The following is a 16,551-nucleotide window of genomic DNA, read 5'->3' on the forward strand; positions in this document are numbered from 1 at the left end:
TTACCTGAGGGCTCCACATCAATCAGCCAGGGCTCAGCCAATCCACAGGTGTAGGTCTAACCAGGTGACCCCTAGGCCCAGGATATAGGCAATGAGAGCTCTCACTCCAGTCTGCTTAACATCACTACCTCACTGGGAGTATCCCCTGCCACTTGGTGGTTCTGACAGACTGCTCCTACTCCTGCTCCTGCTCCTGCTCCTGCTCCTGCTCCTGCTCCAGCCTTGTTCCAGCCCCATTCTTAATTCCTGCTCTGACCCCTGGCTTAAGTCCCCAGCATGACCGCTAGTCCTGACTGCCACAGTTCCAACCACTAGTCATGACTGCTGCTGCTTTAACTACGAGGAATGATCATCCATCAGTTTCTGACAGTTTGAGTAGACTGCCTCCTTTTGTGCCCAGCTGCAGAAGCTGAGATGGAAACCCCTGGAGTTATGTCTATCACTGAGATCACAGAGATGGTCCAGAGTCTTCAGGATCAAGTTCCCCAATTGCATCTAGAGAATGCCTGTCTACACTCACAGATCCCCACAGCCACAGATAACCCCAGTACCGTCAGCCATGTTACCTTGGGAACCCAGCCCAAAGGTTTCACTGCCAGAAAGATTTGATGGGAACCACCAGAAGTTCTGTGGTTTTCTTAATCAGTGCTGCCTTTTATTCCTGGTGAGTCCTGCGATGTATCCTGATGATCAGACCAAGGTGGGCCTTATTATCAATATACTGACTGGTGAAACCCTGAACTGGAGCTAGCCACTCCTGGAACAGGCCAGCCTGATTCTCAGTAACTTTGACAAGTTCATCCACACCTTCTCTGTAATATTTGATTCTCCGAATTGCACCTATACCATCTAAGCCACGCTGCAGTTTCTCCAGCAAGACTGTCAGCCTGTGTCTACCTATGCTGCCCATTTTCAGCATCTGGTTGCTGACAAGAGTGGAACAAGGTGGCATCGATTCAGCATTTACTCCAGGGTCTGAATGAAGACAGGAAAAATGAATTGGTACAGGTCAAACCTCCCATTAGTTTGGATTTGTATATTGAACGGAGGCTCCAGATTAAGAGTCATTTGTTCGAACGATGCCAAGAAAAGAAGAGGTCGTGCACACAACTCCAGCCTTGTCCTGTTTCATTCCAGCCATCCCCTTGAGCTGTCCTAGAACTGGAGCCTATGCAGAGTGATGTGAAGAGAAGACACCTCATTAATCAGGGGAAGGAGTATTGACATCAGAACAGCTTTTGGTACTGGGGGGCGGGGCTACCTTGCCATTGAGTGACCCCTTAAATCCAGGCTTTCAGCGGACCCAGGGAAACAATCATGTCCAGCCCCATTAGAGGGTTTGCCGCTGGATGTAACCTCACAGTTGAGTTCTCCAACAAAGCCCCCTCTTCTGCCCATATGTATCTTGGCAGCCGTGAACTGTCATCCTCTGCACCTGCAGGTCTTTCTCCATCTCTGGGTCTCAGTTACACCTGAGGTGAATTGAACCCAGCTTGCACTAATGAATTCTGGTGCCTCTAGCAATTTCATGGATATTGGATTCACTAACGTTAATCAGCTTCCAGTGCAAAGGAAGCCCACCCCAGATCTAGTGGTAATGATTGATGGTAGCATGCTGTCCTTTTCTTCAGTTGTCCAATAAGCCATGCCCTTCCAGGCTGAAATCCAAGATCACCAAGAGACTCTGCATTTTAATTTAATTAAGTCACCACACTCTCTGACCGTGCTCAATATTCCATGGCTCTCAGTACATGATCCACACATCTTATGAAAGATGCTCAAACTATGATTTGAGTTGAGCTATTGTCAAGAATCGTGTCTAGCTGAGTCTGGGCCAATGAAACAAGAACCAGCACTGAGAAGCCCACTGCCTTCTGTGACCAGCAGATTAAAGGAGTTAATGGCACGTTAATCCCAGCAAAATATCAACAGTTTGCTGATGTATTTGATAAAAGGAATGCTGATATTTTACACCCATGTAGATTTTGCCCCATCAATCTCCAGTAATGGGCTAAATTTCCATTTGGACAAATGTAATCCTTATCAGAACCAGAAATACCTTGATGCAAATCTTGCAAAGAACTTCAGCCATCCATCCATGTCTTCTGCTGAGGCCCCAGTTTTGTTTATGAAAAAAGAAGAATGGCTTCTTGTACCTTTGCATGAACTATCGTGCCTTGGACAAAATCACCATCAAGAGCAAGTATGCTTTGTTTTTGGTAAACAAGCTGTTGGAAAGAATTGGTTCCACCAAGATATTTACCAAGTTCGATCTTTATGAGGCTTACAGTCTAGTCTGTATTTGGGAAGGTAACAAATGGAAGACAGCATTGCACACCTGTTACGACGATATCGAATATCTGGGTATGCCTTTTGGTCTCTCCAATGCCCCAGCCACATTCTAGCTCCTTGTCAAGGACATTTTCAGGGATGTTTTAGGCCAGTTCATGGGATCTATCTAGATGACATCCTCATCGTCTCAGAAAGGTGCATATTTCCTGATCCAGGTATATAGAGACCATAAGAACCTGGAGTACCTGCAAAGAGGAAGGGCTCTCAACCAGCATCAGATCTGGTGGTCTTTTTTTTTCTCCAGGTTCAATTTCACCATGACCTGATCCCTGGAATGGTAAACCCAATGCACTGTCCACAAGGGAGAGTAGCTGGATAAGAAAAATATGGCACCTGAACCTGCCATAGTCTTTAAGCCTGCCATTTCATCAGTGTGATGGTGACCAATGGCTTGCTTTCTCATGTGAAGCCCCTCCTACCCTATGTTGCATTTGCAATAAACCTTATGTCAACTGGTATGACTTAGTTTCTAACCCGAAATTCTCTGTCAAGAATGGGATTCTTATGTTAAAGGACCAGATCTATATCCCCAGTGGTGGACTACATTTAGCAATACTCCAGCTATGCCATGAATCATCCCTGGCTGGCCATTTCAGCCACTGGAAAATGTTGAAGCTGGTCTCTTGATATTTCTCGTGTCTAAAACTACATGCATCCATTGAGTCCTACATTGAATCCTGTGATGTCTGTGCTCAAACAAAGACCCCTTGGTGCTCTGATTCCACTGCCCAGGGATCACAGTGTGTTTCACACTTCTGACAGGAATTGTTCAAGTTCCTGGATGTTAAACTGTATGCTTTCTCAGTTTATCAGTCACAGACTGATAGACAGACTGAACGAGTGAACCAAATTCTGCAGCAGTACCTCCATTGCTTTGTGAATTATCATCACCATTCCCTCCTTCCCTTCAGCAAATTTGTGTACAGTAACTCCTCACTTAGAGTCATCCCAGTTAACGTTGTTTTGATGTTACGTTGCTGAACAATTAGGGAACATGCTCGATTAAAGTTGTGCAATGCTCTCTTCTAACGTAGTTTGGCAGCCGCCTGCTTTGTCCACTGCATGCAGGAAGAGCAGCCTGTTGCAGCTAGCTGATGGAGACTTGTAATCAGGGTGGACCGGCAGCCCCCCATCAGCTCCCTGCTCCCCTAGGTTCCCTGTGCTGCAGCCACCCAGCAAGCTATCAATTGCCGGGCAAGACTTCTGCTTGCTGTGCAGGGAGGAGGGGAGGAAGAGAGGGGCTTAATGTCAGGGTATTCCACTCCCCCCCTGCTCCTGCACCCCGCTTACCCCTTCTCCATATAGAGCAGGGAGGGGACATGAGAGATAGAGAGAGCCTGGGGCAGCAGCTGCTGTCTCAACTTCCTGATCCACTTAAAAAGACAATGCACTTAAGAGTGGGTCAGTTTACTTAAAGGAGCAGTGTGCATCTCTGTCTCTCTCTCTCTCCCACACACAAGGTGTGGGTCTGTCTCTGTCCACTATGCTGTCTCCCCTCCCTCGTGTTCGTGCTGCCTTGTGTGAGAGGCTACATTAGCAACGTGTTAACCCTTGAGGGCTCAGTCGAGTGCTGGTTCATCATTTAGCAGCAAGGCATTCCGTGGGGTATATCCCTCCCTCTTCCACCCTCTAACTTCATCACCTCAACCAAGCTTCACAATCATCATATCTGTGAACAGTATTAAATTGTTTGTTTAAAATGTATACTGTGTGTATATGTATATAATATATAGTTCTTTGTCTGGTGAAAAAAATTTCCCTGGAACCTAACCCCCCCTATTTACATTAATTCTTATGGGGAAATTGCATTTGCTTAACATCGTTTCACTTAAAGTTGCATTTTTCTGGAACATAACTACAATGTTAAGCGAGGAGTTACTGTACAGTAATTCCAACTACTGATCAACCCCCAGAGTCACTTTTATGCCAACTGTGGTTTCTACACTCGTTTTCACCTGTCCATGCCACAAGCCTCCTATGTACCTGCAGCCTATGTCCTAGTCAATTACCATCACTGCATCCAGGAAAAATTGAAAGCTCATCTAGATTCAGCCCAAAAATATTACAAATGTTATACTGACCTTCATGAGTGAGCAACTGCTCCAATCACAGTTGGAGATAAATTATGGCTCTCAACACAATACCTTGATTCTACTTGGCCTTCGGGGAAGTTGGATTATCGATATTTTAGCTCATTCCGAGTCATCCAGCAAATCAACCCTGTGGCCTTCAAACTCCAGCTGTCTAGGGTGATGAAAATGCAGCCAGTATTCCATATCTCTTTGCTGAAAAAGCACATCAACAACTCCTTCCCCAGATGAGTACAACCATCACCTCCACCCATCATGGTCCAGGGGTATGAGGAGTACCTGGTGAAGCAAATTTTGGATTCCAAGCTATGTACCTTGTCAATTGGGAGGGTGATGGTCCAGCTGATCATTTGTGGGAGCCCATTGAAAACATACATGCACCCGACCCACTTTGATAATTCCATCAATTAAGCCTGGTCCAAAGACCCCTGGTAGGCATCTTTTGAATGGGGGGAGGGAAGGAAATGTAATGAGTCATCTCTGAGCCTGATGAGTACTCTCAGCCTGAACCCTATAAGTGCTGCTGGGCTGATTAGTCATCCCTGACCCTGATTACCTGAGGGATCCACATGAATCAACTGGGGCTCAGGAAGTCCACAGGTGCAGGTCTAACCAGATGACCCCAAATCCAAGGATATAGGTTCTCAATGAGAGCAGCCACTCAGTCTGTTCAATATCACTGTCTCACTGGGAGTATCCCCTGCCACTTCGTGGTTCTGACAGACTACTCCTGCTCTTGCTCCAGCCTTGTTCCAACCCCATTCTTGATTCCTGCTCTGACTCTGTCTCTGGTCTCCAGCCCAGCCACTAGGCCTTACCACTGCTGCTTCAACCACTAGGCCTGACCATCCACTTCTCAGTTTCTGACAAAGTGATCAAGCTGTTTTCACATAAGCTCTTTATAAGAAGATTTTGGCCACATTTCTATTGGTCTAAAAAATTCAACTCAATACACTTACCACCTGTAAATATGAGAAACAAATCTCATGCCATAGCTCAATTAAAGGACTTCCTTTCAAATCAATGCACCAAGTTTTAGCCACAACACTCTTTAATAGTAATTGGAGTTGCAGCTATAGCCCAGCACACCAAGTTCAGAATACAGAATATGTACTCACTTCCATTACTCTTGCTCAGTACTCAAACTCCACATTGCAGTTGACATAAATCCTACTCCACATTCAGAATCACAGGGCAGGTCACTGAAGCAGTTCCATATCCAGGAAGATATGTCTGGAGGAGAGCCTTCTTCTTGTGGGAACGGTCACCTCTGTTGGCAGGCAATGCAGTGGCACCTATTGGTCTGTCACTGTTGGTAAATTGCAAAGCATCTCCTGCACAGTCCATTAGTCCCGGCTACAGTACTGTGTAATGCATGGCCAGCTGCAGCATCTTTGAAGTGCTGCCACATAAAATGTGAATGAACTTTTAAATTCCACATCCCATATGTTGCACAACACTCTTCACAAAAAGAGGTGTAAATTGTTACCAGTGGGTCTGCTGGTACTGTCACTTGTGCAGAGCAGTTAAGAGCCTGATGGTATAAAATCTCTTTGCTTTCACCTCTGAGCCCTGTGTGTCCTGGCATCCCCTGAGCTGTGCACCATGGGCAGCCAGTCGAGGCAACTGGGGGAAATCAGGGAAATGCATTTTATACTATACCTTCTTTTTTTACTACAGGAAACTGTGCATAGGACTCGTGCTTACTACTTACACAATAGGAAACATTCAGTGGAAGTTAGGTGCCTAATTGTCCTTTATGCCTTTGAAAATGTCCCCCACTGGTTCTAGTGCTGCATAATTGAGTTTTGTGAAGCTATGATCATCATTTACAAGCAAGGGAATACAGAGATAATGCTTCCACTCCAGTAACTTGGGACAACAATTTGAGTTAAATAATCTGTCAGTGCATTGTTTTTTAAAAACAGTCTTTTACAAAAATATTTCTCCTTGTGGTCAGTGGCTTTTTTATTTCCTTGAACCCAATAAGAGCAAATACCGATTGTTATGGTTCTTCTTCTGGGATTACAAACTGTGATCTCAATGAAGTGAAAATGATCAAGGTGCCTTGAGGAGCACCATTGTTCAGTGAGCTTTAGTGTTCCTTGATATACTTCAATGAATTTTAGAAACACAGTTCTAAGAATTTAAAGGATTTTTTGAGGGGGTGGAAGGAGTCAATAGCACATTATCTTCAGGTCACTGCCAAATAAACAGTAAAAGCTAACTCTGAATGTTTATGGTCAGTTGTGTCTGTGTGTACTTAGGAAGTCCTTATTCTGTGGATTAAATGATGTGATAGGCATTAACGGATCATTCATAGCTTTTATGATCTAACTTGTCAATACATCATATCCTGAAGGAATATTTAATCTGCAAACCTGCCCAGGCATGTTAACTCTATATACTGTAAAACTCTTACTATATTTTTGATGAAACGTAATTACTGAGAATGGGGGGAAATGGTTCATTTGGGTGAAAAATCAGTGCCTACAGCATTAAAGGTGAACAGAAACCTTTAGTTGATGGCTTTAAACCAAATTCTAACTATCACTTAAATCAGAAGTGGGCAAACTTTTTGGCCCAAGGGCCACATCTGGGTATGGAAAATGTATGGCAGGCCATGAATGCTTATGAAATTGGGGGTTGGGGTGCAGGAGGGGGTGAGGGCTCTGGCTGGGGGTGCAGGCTCTGGGGTGGGGTCGGGTCAGAAATGAGGAGTTTGGGGTGTGGGAGGAGGCTCCGGTCTGGGGTAGGCGGTTCGGGGGTGGGGTGGGCAAACTACCCAAGACCTCAAGACCCAATACTCAAAAAATGAACAAAGCAACAAGGTTAGACAATTCAAAATTGGGAATTTTAGTACATTCTGGGAGTTTTTGAATTGTCTAACCTTGTTGCTTTGTTCATTTTTTAAGTATCGGGATACATACACTTCCCACAAGCGCTTAGGCATCTTGATATGTCTGGCTATAACTCTGTCACCTTTAAACATCTTTAAGAAAAAGTGAGGTCTTCCTATGCAAAAGAAGTTAACTTTTTTGTTCAGTTGTGGGTGGATTTCAGTGATTCTCACTATTATGTATCAAATCAAAGTAAAAATATGTTAAAACAACATTATTCAGCTAGCAAAGTCAAGCACTCAAAAGTTTAAAAATGTCAAAATTAACGATGCCTGAGCGATCTTACTTTAGCTCCCTTATACATTATGCGACAGTCTTTAATTACATAATCACATATTATTTTTCCACAGATCCCCTGCTTCACTCAGTGTTCAAGAAGCACGGTGCTCAATTAATAAGCAGCTATTTGATATTTTGTTTTAGGCTCATTGTTCAATATGTGCCCTCTGTCTTATTTATGGCACACTATTCAGACCCTACTATGAAGAAACAATTATTAATTTCCTTAGAGTCTTTGCTATGGAGCTCATCAGTATAGTATCCAAGGGCTTCGCAAACATTAATTAATTTCTTTTCACAAACCCCTCCTTTGAGGTGGTGGGGTATTCTCACCATTTTACAGATTGGGAGCTCAGACACACAGAGATGATGGTAAAATATATCCATTAATTTTGGGTGTCCCATTTGAGATGCCTGGGACCTGACTTTTCAGAGTACTTAGCATCATATAGTACTTTTTATATTCAAGCACAACTCTCTGCTCAGCACTTCTACAAATCAGGACCAGGGTCTCAGGTTGTCACCTACAAAATGAGGAACTCACACTTAGTGACCACCTGGGAAAAGTTTGGTGTAGTGATTTGCTTAACATTACACAGGAATTCTTTGGCAGAAGTAGAGGTAGAATCCAATTCTCTAGGACAGCATTCAGCCATGAGACCCTCTTTTCTCTCCCTGCAGTCCCCTGCCTCATTCACTCCACATCTGCCAGCTTCTGCAACAAATGAGCTAGGGGTCCTATGAACAACAGCTTGCTTTAACATAATCCTGATTCATCCCCAAGAGAGGTCCATCCCGTTTACTAAATGAGGCAGGGGTCTGAAGGGAAAAATAGTATATGATCATATTGTTAAAGATGGTGTCATAATGCATACATGCATAAAGGGGTACAGGCATACTTAGTTCTGGCATTTCTGCTTTTTAGTACTTGACTTTGCAACTTTATTAACATTCTTTTAACATTTTTTGTTTTTTTTTGTTTTGTTTTAACATGGCCAAAGCTATGTGTTTTTCTCTAACCTTGTTCTCAGAAATGGCTGAAGTGGAGAAGTCAAATTACCAGCAGGACAGAAACGACAACAACCGTAAAACCTGGGTTAGGGGTGGGGAATGTTACACCTTTAACATATAGCATGAAATTACAGGGTTTGGATTTCATTTGAGTGCCTAGCCAACAATGGGTCATTTAAAAAATATTAAAATAAAAACAAAAATGTATTATGTAAAACATATCTGCCTCTAAAAGCTGATTAAAATGTCAATAAGCAGATCATAAATTCTTGTAATATTGTCTCAAAAAAGTTAAACTTTTGTATTCAGTAAAAATGACACAACTGTTAGTGACTTGTTTTAAATAATGCAGTACCCGACAGGCAGTCTTACCATGCAAGGTACAACTTATTAATTCACAAGCTTGACATGTAAAATCTCTTAAATTCAATCTCCAACCATTCTTTTCTAGCTTTATGTTTTATCATCCTCACAGAATGCTACTGAATAGAAGTTTGCTCCTCTTCATGAAGTTTTTAAACATCATGTTTCAGTTAAGCATAAAGCGTTTGAAGCACCTCTGTAACATCCCTCAGAAATGTCATGAATAATTGGAATGTCCCTCATTTTCTCCTGCACATAAAGGTGCTTCTGTCTAGAAAATTAGTTTATCAAAATCTATCTTCAGTTGTGTCAATCTCTTACAAGTAGAACTGTAGAACTAGTTTATTCTGTATTTCTGCTTTGTTGCATTCTAGCCTCTTGCTGAGAGTTGTGTAAAGCATTACAAATAAAACAATTTTGTTATTAATTTTAAGGTCCAGTGCTACACGTTTCCGTTGGAGTCAGTGCTACTACACAGTCCAAGATGAATGGGCTTTAGACAACATCTACATTGGACAGCAGTGTCCAAATATGTGTAATGGACATGGCTGGTGCGACCATGGCGTATGCAGGTATTGCATGTTTGCCAGTTCCTCCGGAAATGGTGACTCTGAATGCTGCTGAGATTTTATGTACTGTGTTATAAGGATGTTAGGGCACCTAGAGCTTTGGAGACGTATCTTTCAATCATTTAACATCTAAATTAAATAAATGAAATAATGTGTTGGTTAAACCATTATAGCCAGAACAAAACTAACAGGTGCTCCAGTCCCCAAAAGCAAAGCAGCCATATACCTGGTGGATCCAGGCTGTGGAGGGATCCTTCAGTGGGGTACAGCCATCATAACTGCATCTACTCCAGCATCACCATCCTGTCCCAGGCTAGGGGATATGACCAGGGCACTGCTGTGACCAGCTGATCCCATGTTGTCAGAGTGGACCCCTGGGTGGGTACTATTTGGTAGCCAGTATCACACTGAACTGTCTTTAGGCTTCTGTGACTTATACCAGGGACTTGGCTAGTGCCTACTGGCCTCAAGATCATCTAGATACCACAGTGACTGGCATGTTTTTAAATAACTAGAGAGAGAAAAAGATATGATGGTATTTTTAAAAAATATAGAGGTCGTGGATATAGAGAAAACATAACCAATTAATGTTTATCTGCATTGTAAAAACATAGAAAAGTATAGTAGGCTAACAAATTTCAAGACCTTTTGGACACTGCAAAGTAGTCAATGTGCTCCACACCATGGCCAGAACTTTACAGGGACGGCAGGGATACAACTAAGATCCATCTACACCAAAAGCAAATGCCCCTGCCATGTGAGCAGGAGGAAAACCTCTGATCACTGTTATTATTCTAGAACCTAAGACACAGAGTTGAGCTGTGGTACATGTCCACACAAGATAGATCGTTACGAGAGAGATTTTCTAAGTCACAAATGGAAGTCAGTAACCCAAATGCCATTGACTTTCTCTCCCCATAGTATCATTCATTTACCTTCCATCCCAAAAGATCACAGAGTGTTTTGACTATATAAATGCAGGTATAACTAACCACTAAAATGTAGCCATCTTTGGGGGGAGAGACAGCAACACTATGTAACTGTAAGTGGAGGAGAAGTTTTGATCATGGTCACTAGGACAAGCCCCTGTTCTTAAATATCCCATGAAACTTTTTGTAAGGATAGATTTTTAACAGTTCATGGGCCTTTCTGTGTGTGGCCAACTTGTATATGCTCTAATTCCAGTTTGCTAATACTCTCTCCAGTTTGCACACTCGTGTGTAGTAGTGTGCCCATGCAAATCAAGGATTGTGCAATACACAGGTCAGAAGATGTGCAGAAGTGTGCAGGCCTGTTTGGAAATTTGGCCCTTAATACCCCTGTGAAGAGAATAGCCATTACATTTTTTGTCTCATTGGAAACATCTACCTACATAGTAGTTTCTGTGTATCTGTTTCAGAAGGGCTGAACTGACCATGCCAGGAGCTGAACTTGTGATTCCAGGGACTCTGATTATTTCACACCTAACTTAGAAGGGCTGTTGCATTGCTTTAAAGTAATTGTGGATAACATCAAGTAGAATATATATGTATCTTTAGGAGCTTGGTGTCTTTATGCTTCTCTCCAGGTGTGATCCAGGGTACCAGGGCACTGACTGTCACCCTGAGACTTCCCTCCCTTCAACTGTAATGTCTGATTTTGAGACCCCAAATGGTTTGAAGACTGAATGGCAGGAAGTTATTGGGGGAGAAATTGTAAAACCTGAACAAGGCTGTGGGGTCATTTCTTCTGGATCATCCCTCTATTTCACCAAGGTACGGCCAAGAGTTGGATAAATTAGAAACACTTTACATATATTTTTTAAGTGGAACCTAATGTCGTTGTATGGCAGCAAAGAAGGAGATTGGTGTGTATGTGTTAGGAAGAGTGACAAGACTAGATGACATGCAGTACATAAATGCAAAACAGACAAAAATATGGATACGTGTGCAGAACAAAGCCAAGTTAGTCTTTTTACAGACAAAAAGGATGGGAATGCAGAAGTTGATTGTTCATCTAAGAAATACCATGTGTAATGGGAGGAAGTAAAGGATCAGTGATGTACCTGAGAAATCTGCATATTAATCTGCTATTGTTTATAATAGGATTTGTGTATATACTGTATTTTCTTTCAAGTAACTTACAACTCCCATTAGTAACTATTCTTTAATTCTTTTTCTTAAGAAAGGGCAGTAGTCTTTCTTTCAGAGGCTAGTTCTTTCCAACACTCAAAGCATTCAACTTTTTGTGAAGTCAAAGAACTGGAACTGGTGAAAATACAGATATGTTACTCCTCCAGCCTTCTGTAAAATGCCTGGTTAGCTCTTATGAGATACTTTGTTTGCATGACTCAGTTGGCTCACACATAAAAATAACATGAAATAAAGAGAAAATTAGGAAATGTGCAGATCAATAATATATAATCAGATGAAAGCAAAAAGATACTTTTATAACCAAATGTAAGATTAGGAGAATGGCTTTGTGGTCACAGATTTACTTTTCTTCTTACATTACCTTGGCTGTAATATCTGACTTTCATTACAGAAAGGAAAACTATACACATAGTTATGTGGTTTCCTTTTACAAGCCTGATCCAACTGCCACTGCAGTCAATAGAAGTTGGATCAGACCCCCAGAGGAATAAGCTAATGTGTTAAGCTATGTAATTATACGTCGTTTATCTCATTTACAAAATCTATCCCACCAAATAATTTTCAGAACTTCTATATACATGCAGGGGTGCTGGAACAATTTTTATAGTGGGGGTGCTGAGAGCCTTTGAACCAAAGTGTAAATCCTGTATATAATGGAAACCACTTCAAGCCAGGGGGTGTGGCAGCACCCCCAGTACTCCCAATTCCAGCACCTATGTATATGTATACAACCAAGTCTCCTGGAAATGCAGTGCTGTACTGCAAGTTTCATAATAGACCAATCAGTCTAACTAGCTAATTGTGATAATTGGATTTTTGATATAATTGTCTTCTCTATTAGATGTTCCTCCTTCTGGCTCATTTTCTCAAGCCAAGTTTCTCAAACTAATTTGCTAAATTAGAATTAGCCTGCTATGATCTGGGGTTCTCTTTTATTATTTTTCTTCTTATTTCTGCTTAGGAAGAGTGAAAATCTCATTTAGAAATTCTTGGCTTCTTTCTATTGATCTCTAAGGGTTAGGTTAGCATTTATTTTTTTCAGTAGCAGCAGTCTGAGTGCCATAATTGAAGGTGGCTTATTTAATTTGTGTTTAGATGTTCTGTGTTAAATGCACCTCGCTGCCATGGTGATAGATGTTATAATAAATTATTTGTAATCATTGGCTGACATTTGTGTGTTGTTTTCGGAGCACGTACACATGTGTTGCTATTTCTTTGTATTTGTTCAAATAGCCACTTTGTATTTGAACTTCTAATGTTTACTGCCATTATCAGTCTCTCATTTCAGGATTAATTTTGGCTTTGTTCTGCTGAGTCCTGGTTTATGTTTTATAACTCATTTTAATCAGTTGTAGGCGTGTTTGCATCACAGTACTCTTTCAATTAGCCCCCTGCATTTCCTTTCTGACTTTGCAAAACTGGAGGCCTGTTTTAATTAACCTAATTCTGTAGCTGATTATTCTATTGGTAGAATGGATTTTGTGTTATATGTATGAGAAATACAGCAAACCTATCTGAAATAGTATCTCAGTTCTTCACATGAAGCTTGATTCACTCCTGCTAGTTCAGGGGATGAAGTACATTGCACACAGACCCTGAGTTATCCAGGACTGGTACCCTCAGAAGATTGTGTGTTTACATGCCTTCCCCCCTCAGAGGTTCAGCTTGATCAGGACAGCTTTCAATTCCAGCTCAGTCGCTGAAGGAAGTTGCCATGGAGGCTCCCAGGGGAATATCAGCCCTTCCCTGCACCCTGGACATGCTCCCTCCCTGGCTAGTGTAACCCATTTTTGGTACCATGCTAGCCAGGTTTGGACCCCACAGCACAGTTGCTGTTGCAATCATCTTACCCCACCACCTTCTCATTCCAGGTAGACTTTCCTCATGCGGGGGCCCCATATTATGTCACAAAAGCTTATATAACTCAAAGTGAAACAATACCATTGGGTTTTAATTTAATTTCATGAGGCTCAAGTGATTTTTTGCATATTAAAAAAAAGTTTTAAACCAATAAAATCTGCAATTGGCTGCCAAATTTCAAGAACTTAATTTGGTTCATAAATCAATTTACAAAAGATTATTGCTCTAGACATGTAAAGGGATTGATACTTTGATATACTGCATATACAGTGTATTGTACAGTCTATGGAACTAGATGTATAATATTATGCATGTAATTCCAAAACAAAATGGAAGGATGCAGCAAGGTTTGGGCTAGAATGCTGTAGACATTTGTGTGTTCTGATTTTTCCATGAACTGAAGGAAAAGTTTAAATCCATCTCACTATTTGCTTGTAAAATGTAGCTGGCGTTTTAACCCCCAAACTGAACCCTTGTCACTTATGTCCAATTAGATCACATCAGTTGCCTATCATCGGGACTGGAAGTCTGAAGACAATCATAGGGGAAGGCATGATAAAAATTTCAAAATTATAAATGTGGTTTGAAACATCTAAACCATCTTTGTAAACTCAACCAAGCTTCCTATTTTTAATGCTACTTTGTACTTGGAAATGGAGAATCCATGATTCTGTAGAAAATTAAAGATAACATGAGTGCCCACTACTCTGCTCCACTGTGTCCCTAAGTCTTATGTTTGTTTAGTCTACTCTGGAACCCAGAGTTCAACTTTGTTACTGTTGTGGCAGATCAGTTAATATGATGTTGGGGGTGGAACAATCCATACATTCAGGTTCAGAGGGTTGATCCATTTTGTAGCCATAATCCAAAAAACAAAAGACTCTTCACAGCCAGAGCCTTGTCTTGATGGATCTGGTTCCGTGTTTACTCCAACCCAGTGAGACAGTGACTCCTGTAACACTCTTTTTATAAAGAGCAATTAATCCAAACTGAGCTCAGCTCTCTTCCCTCCTGGCTGAATTCTTTGGTGAAGGCAAATCTCTAGGGGGAAATGCTGGGAGTTTGGGTACTTACTTCAGTTGAAACCTATTGAAGATTCTCTGCTCCAGGAAAGGGCTTTCTTTAATCACCTCCCTTCCAACTGTTGAGCAGTCGATACATCAGGTTACAGCTCTCAGTAAAGTTTATTCAGATGCTTACCATAAAGTCAGTGATTCTTACTGCCAAAATATGCCAAGTTATGGCTTTTTTTAGAGCACAAAAATGATGAAATCAGTGTTCTGTCTCCATCTGCACAGATACTCTTGGGTGATGGTTTTTCCTGTCACCATCTTACCTATAGTAAAGTATGGCAGTGCAGGACTGATCAGTCCTTGAGCCTGATATCAGGTGATGAGCTCAACTTCATCTCCTGTTTGCTTCTCTAAATCTTCCTCTAAGATTTTGTTTTCTGATCATTCCTTGTAGTTCCTCCATTATCCTTTCCCCAGTCCAACCCCATTTCCTCTCTAGGTTTCTAGTTCAGTTTCCCTGTGTATCTCTGGACCTGTAATTCTGCTCTTCAAGTATCTTCATTTCCATCAACTGATATACTGAGCAGGGGCGGCTCTAGGATTTCCGCCGCTCCAAGCACGGTGGCACGCCGCGGGGGGCGCTCTAGCGGTCGCCGGTCCCGCGGCTCCGGTGGACCTCCCGCAGACATGCCTGTGGAGGGTCCGCTGGCCCCGCGGCCCCTCCATAGGCACGTCTGTGGCAGGTCTACCAGATCTGCGGTCCCAGCGGACCTTCCGCAGGCATGCCTGCGGGAGGTCCGCCGGAGCCGCCTGCCGGCCTCCCGCTGGGACGCCGCCCCAGACGTGCGCTTGGCGCACTGGGGTCTGGAGCCGGCCCGGATACTGAGACACATTAGAAATCCCTCCATATCTTATAGCACATAATTACAGTAGCACCAAATCCTCCCCCAATGCACATCTTTACTAGATTGGCTGAGCTCTTGAAATTGCCTTGGAAGCTATGGGTGAAAAAATCCACCCATCACACCATGGGGTAGCCATGAAGCCACTCCATGGCTAATAATCCAGCATCATGGCTGGAGTAGCCTCCATGCAGAATGGAAAGTGTTGATAAATGTTGATAAATGCAAAGTAATGCACACTGGAAAACATAATCCCAACTATACATATAAAATAATGTGGTCTAAATTAGCTGTTACCACCAAGAAAGAGATCTTGGAGTCACTGTGGATAGTTCTATGAAAATATCCGTTCAATATGCAGTAGCAGTCAAAAAAGCTAACACAATGTTAGGAACCATTAGGAAAGGGATAGATAATAAGACTGAAAATATCATGGTGACACTATACAAATCCATGATATGACCACACCTTAAATACTGGGTGCAATTCTGTTCACCCCGTCTTGAAAAAGATATATTAGAATTGGAAAAGGTACAGAAAAGGGCAGCAAAAATAATTATGGGTATGGAACAGCTACTGTATGAGGAGAGATTAAAAAGACTGGGATTTTTTAGCTTGGAAAAGAGATGACTAAGTGAGGATATGATAGAGGTCTTCAGAAACGTCACTGGTGTGGAGAAAGTGAATAAAGAAGTATTTACTCCTTCACAAACACAAAAACCAGGGGTCACCCAAGGAAATTAATAGGCAGCAGGTTTAAAACAAAAGGAAGAGCTTCTTCACACAGTGCACAGTCAACCTGTAGAACTCATTGCCAGGGGATGTTCTGAAAGTGAAAACTGTAGTGGGGTTCAAAAGAGAACTAGGTAAGTTCCTGGAGCATAGTCCATAGATAGCTATTAGCCAAGATGGTCAGGGATGCAACCCCTTGCTCTGGGTGTCTGGCAGTGAACAACAGGGGATAGATCACTCAATGATTGCTGGTTCTGTTTATTCCCTCTGAAGTGTCTGGCACTGGCCACTGTTAGAAGACAGGATACAGGGCTAGATGGACCATTGGTCTGACCCAGTATGGCCCCT

The 16,551-nt window shown here is 42.2% G+C and overlaps 1 protein-coding gene across 2 annotated transcripts in view; it reads left to right on the forward strand.

Moving 5' to 3' along the window:
* RELN (reelin) overlaps positions 1-16,551 on the forward strand; it is a 444,047-nt gene that overhangs the window by 320,080 nt on the left and 107,416 nt on the right. For both annotated transcript variants that reach the window (XM_039517535.1, XM_039517540.1), the window contains exons 23-24: positions 9,430-9,567; positions 11,132-11,318. In XM_039517535.1, the coding sequence (XP_039373469.1) occupies positions 9,430-9,567; positions 11,132-11,318 (325 nt within the window). The remainder of the gene's footprint in view (positions 1-9,429; positions 9,568-11,131; positions 11,319-16,551) is intronic.

The sequence above is a fragment of the Mauremys reevesii genome, linkage group 1 (genome assembly GCF_016161935.1).
Source record: "Mauremys reevesii isolate NIE-2019 linkage group 1, ASM1616193v1, whole genome shotgun sequence".
In the NCBI taxonomy this organism is placed as follows: domain Eukaryota; kingdom Metazoa; phylum Chordata; order Testudines; family Geoemydidae; genus Mauremys; species Mauremys reevesii.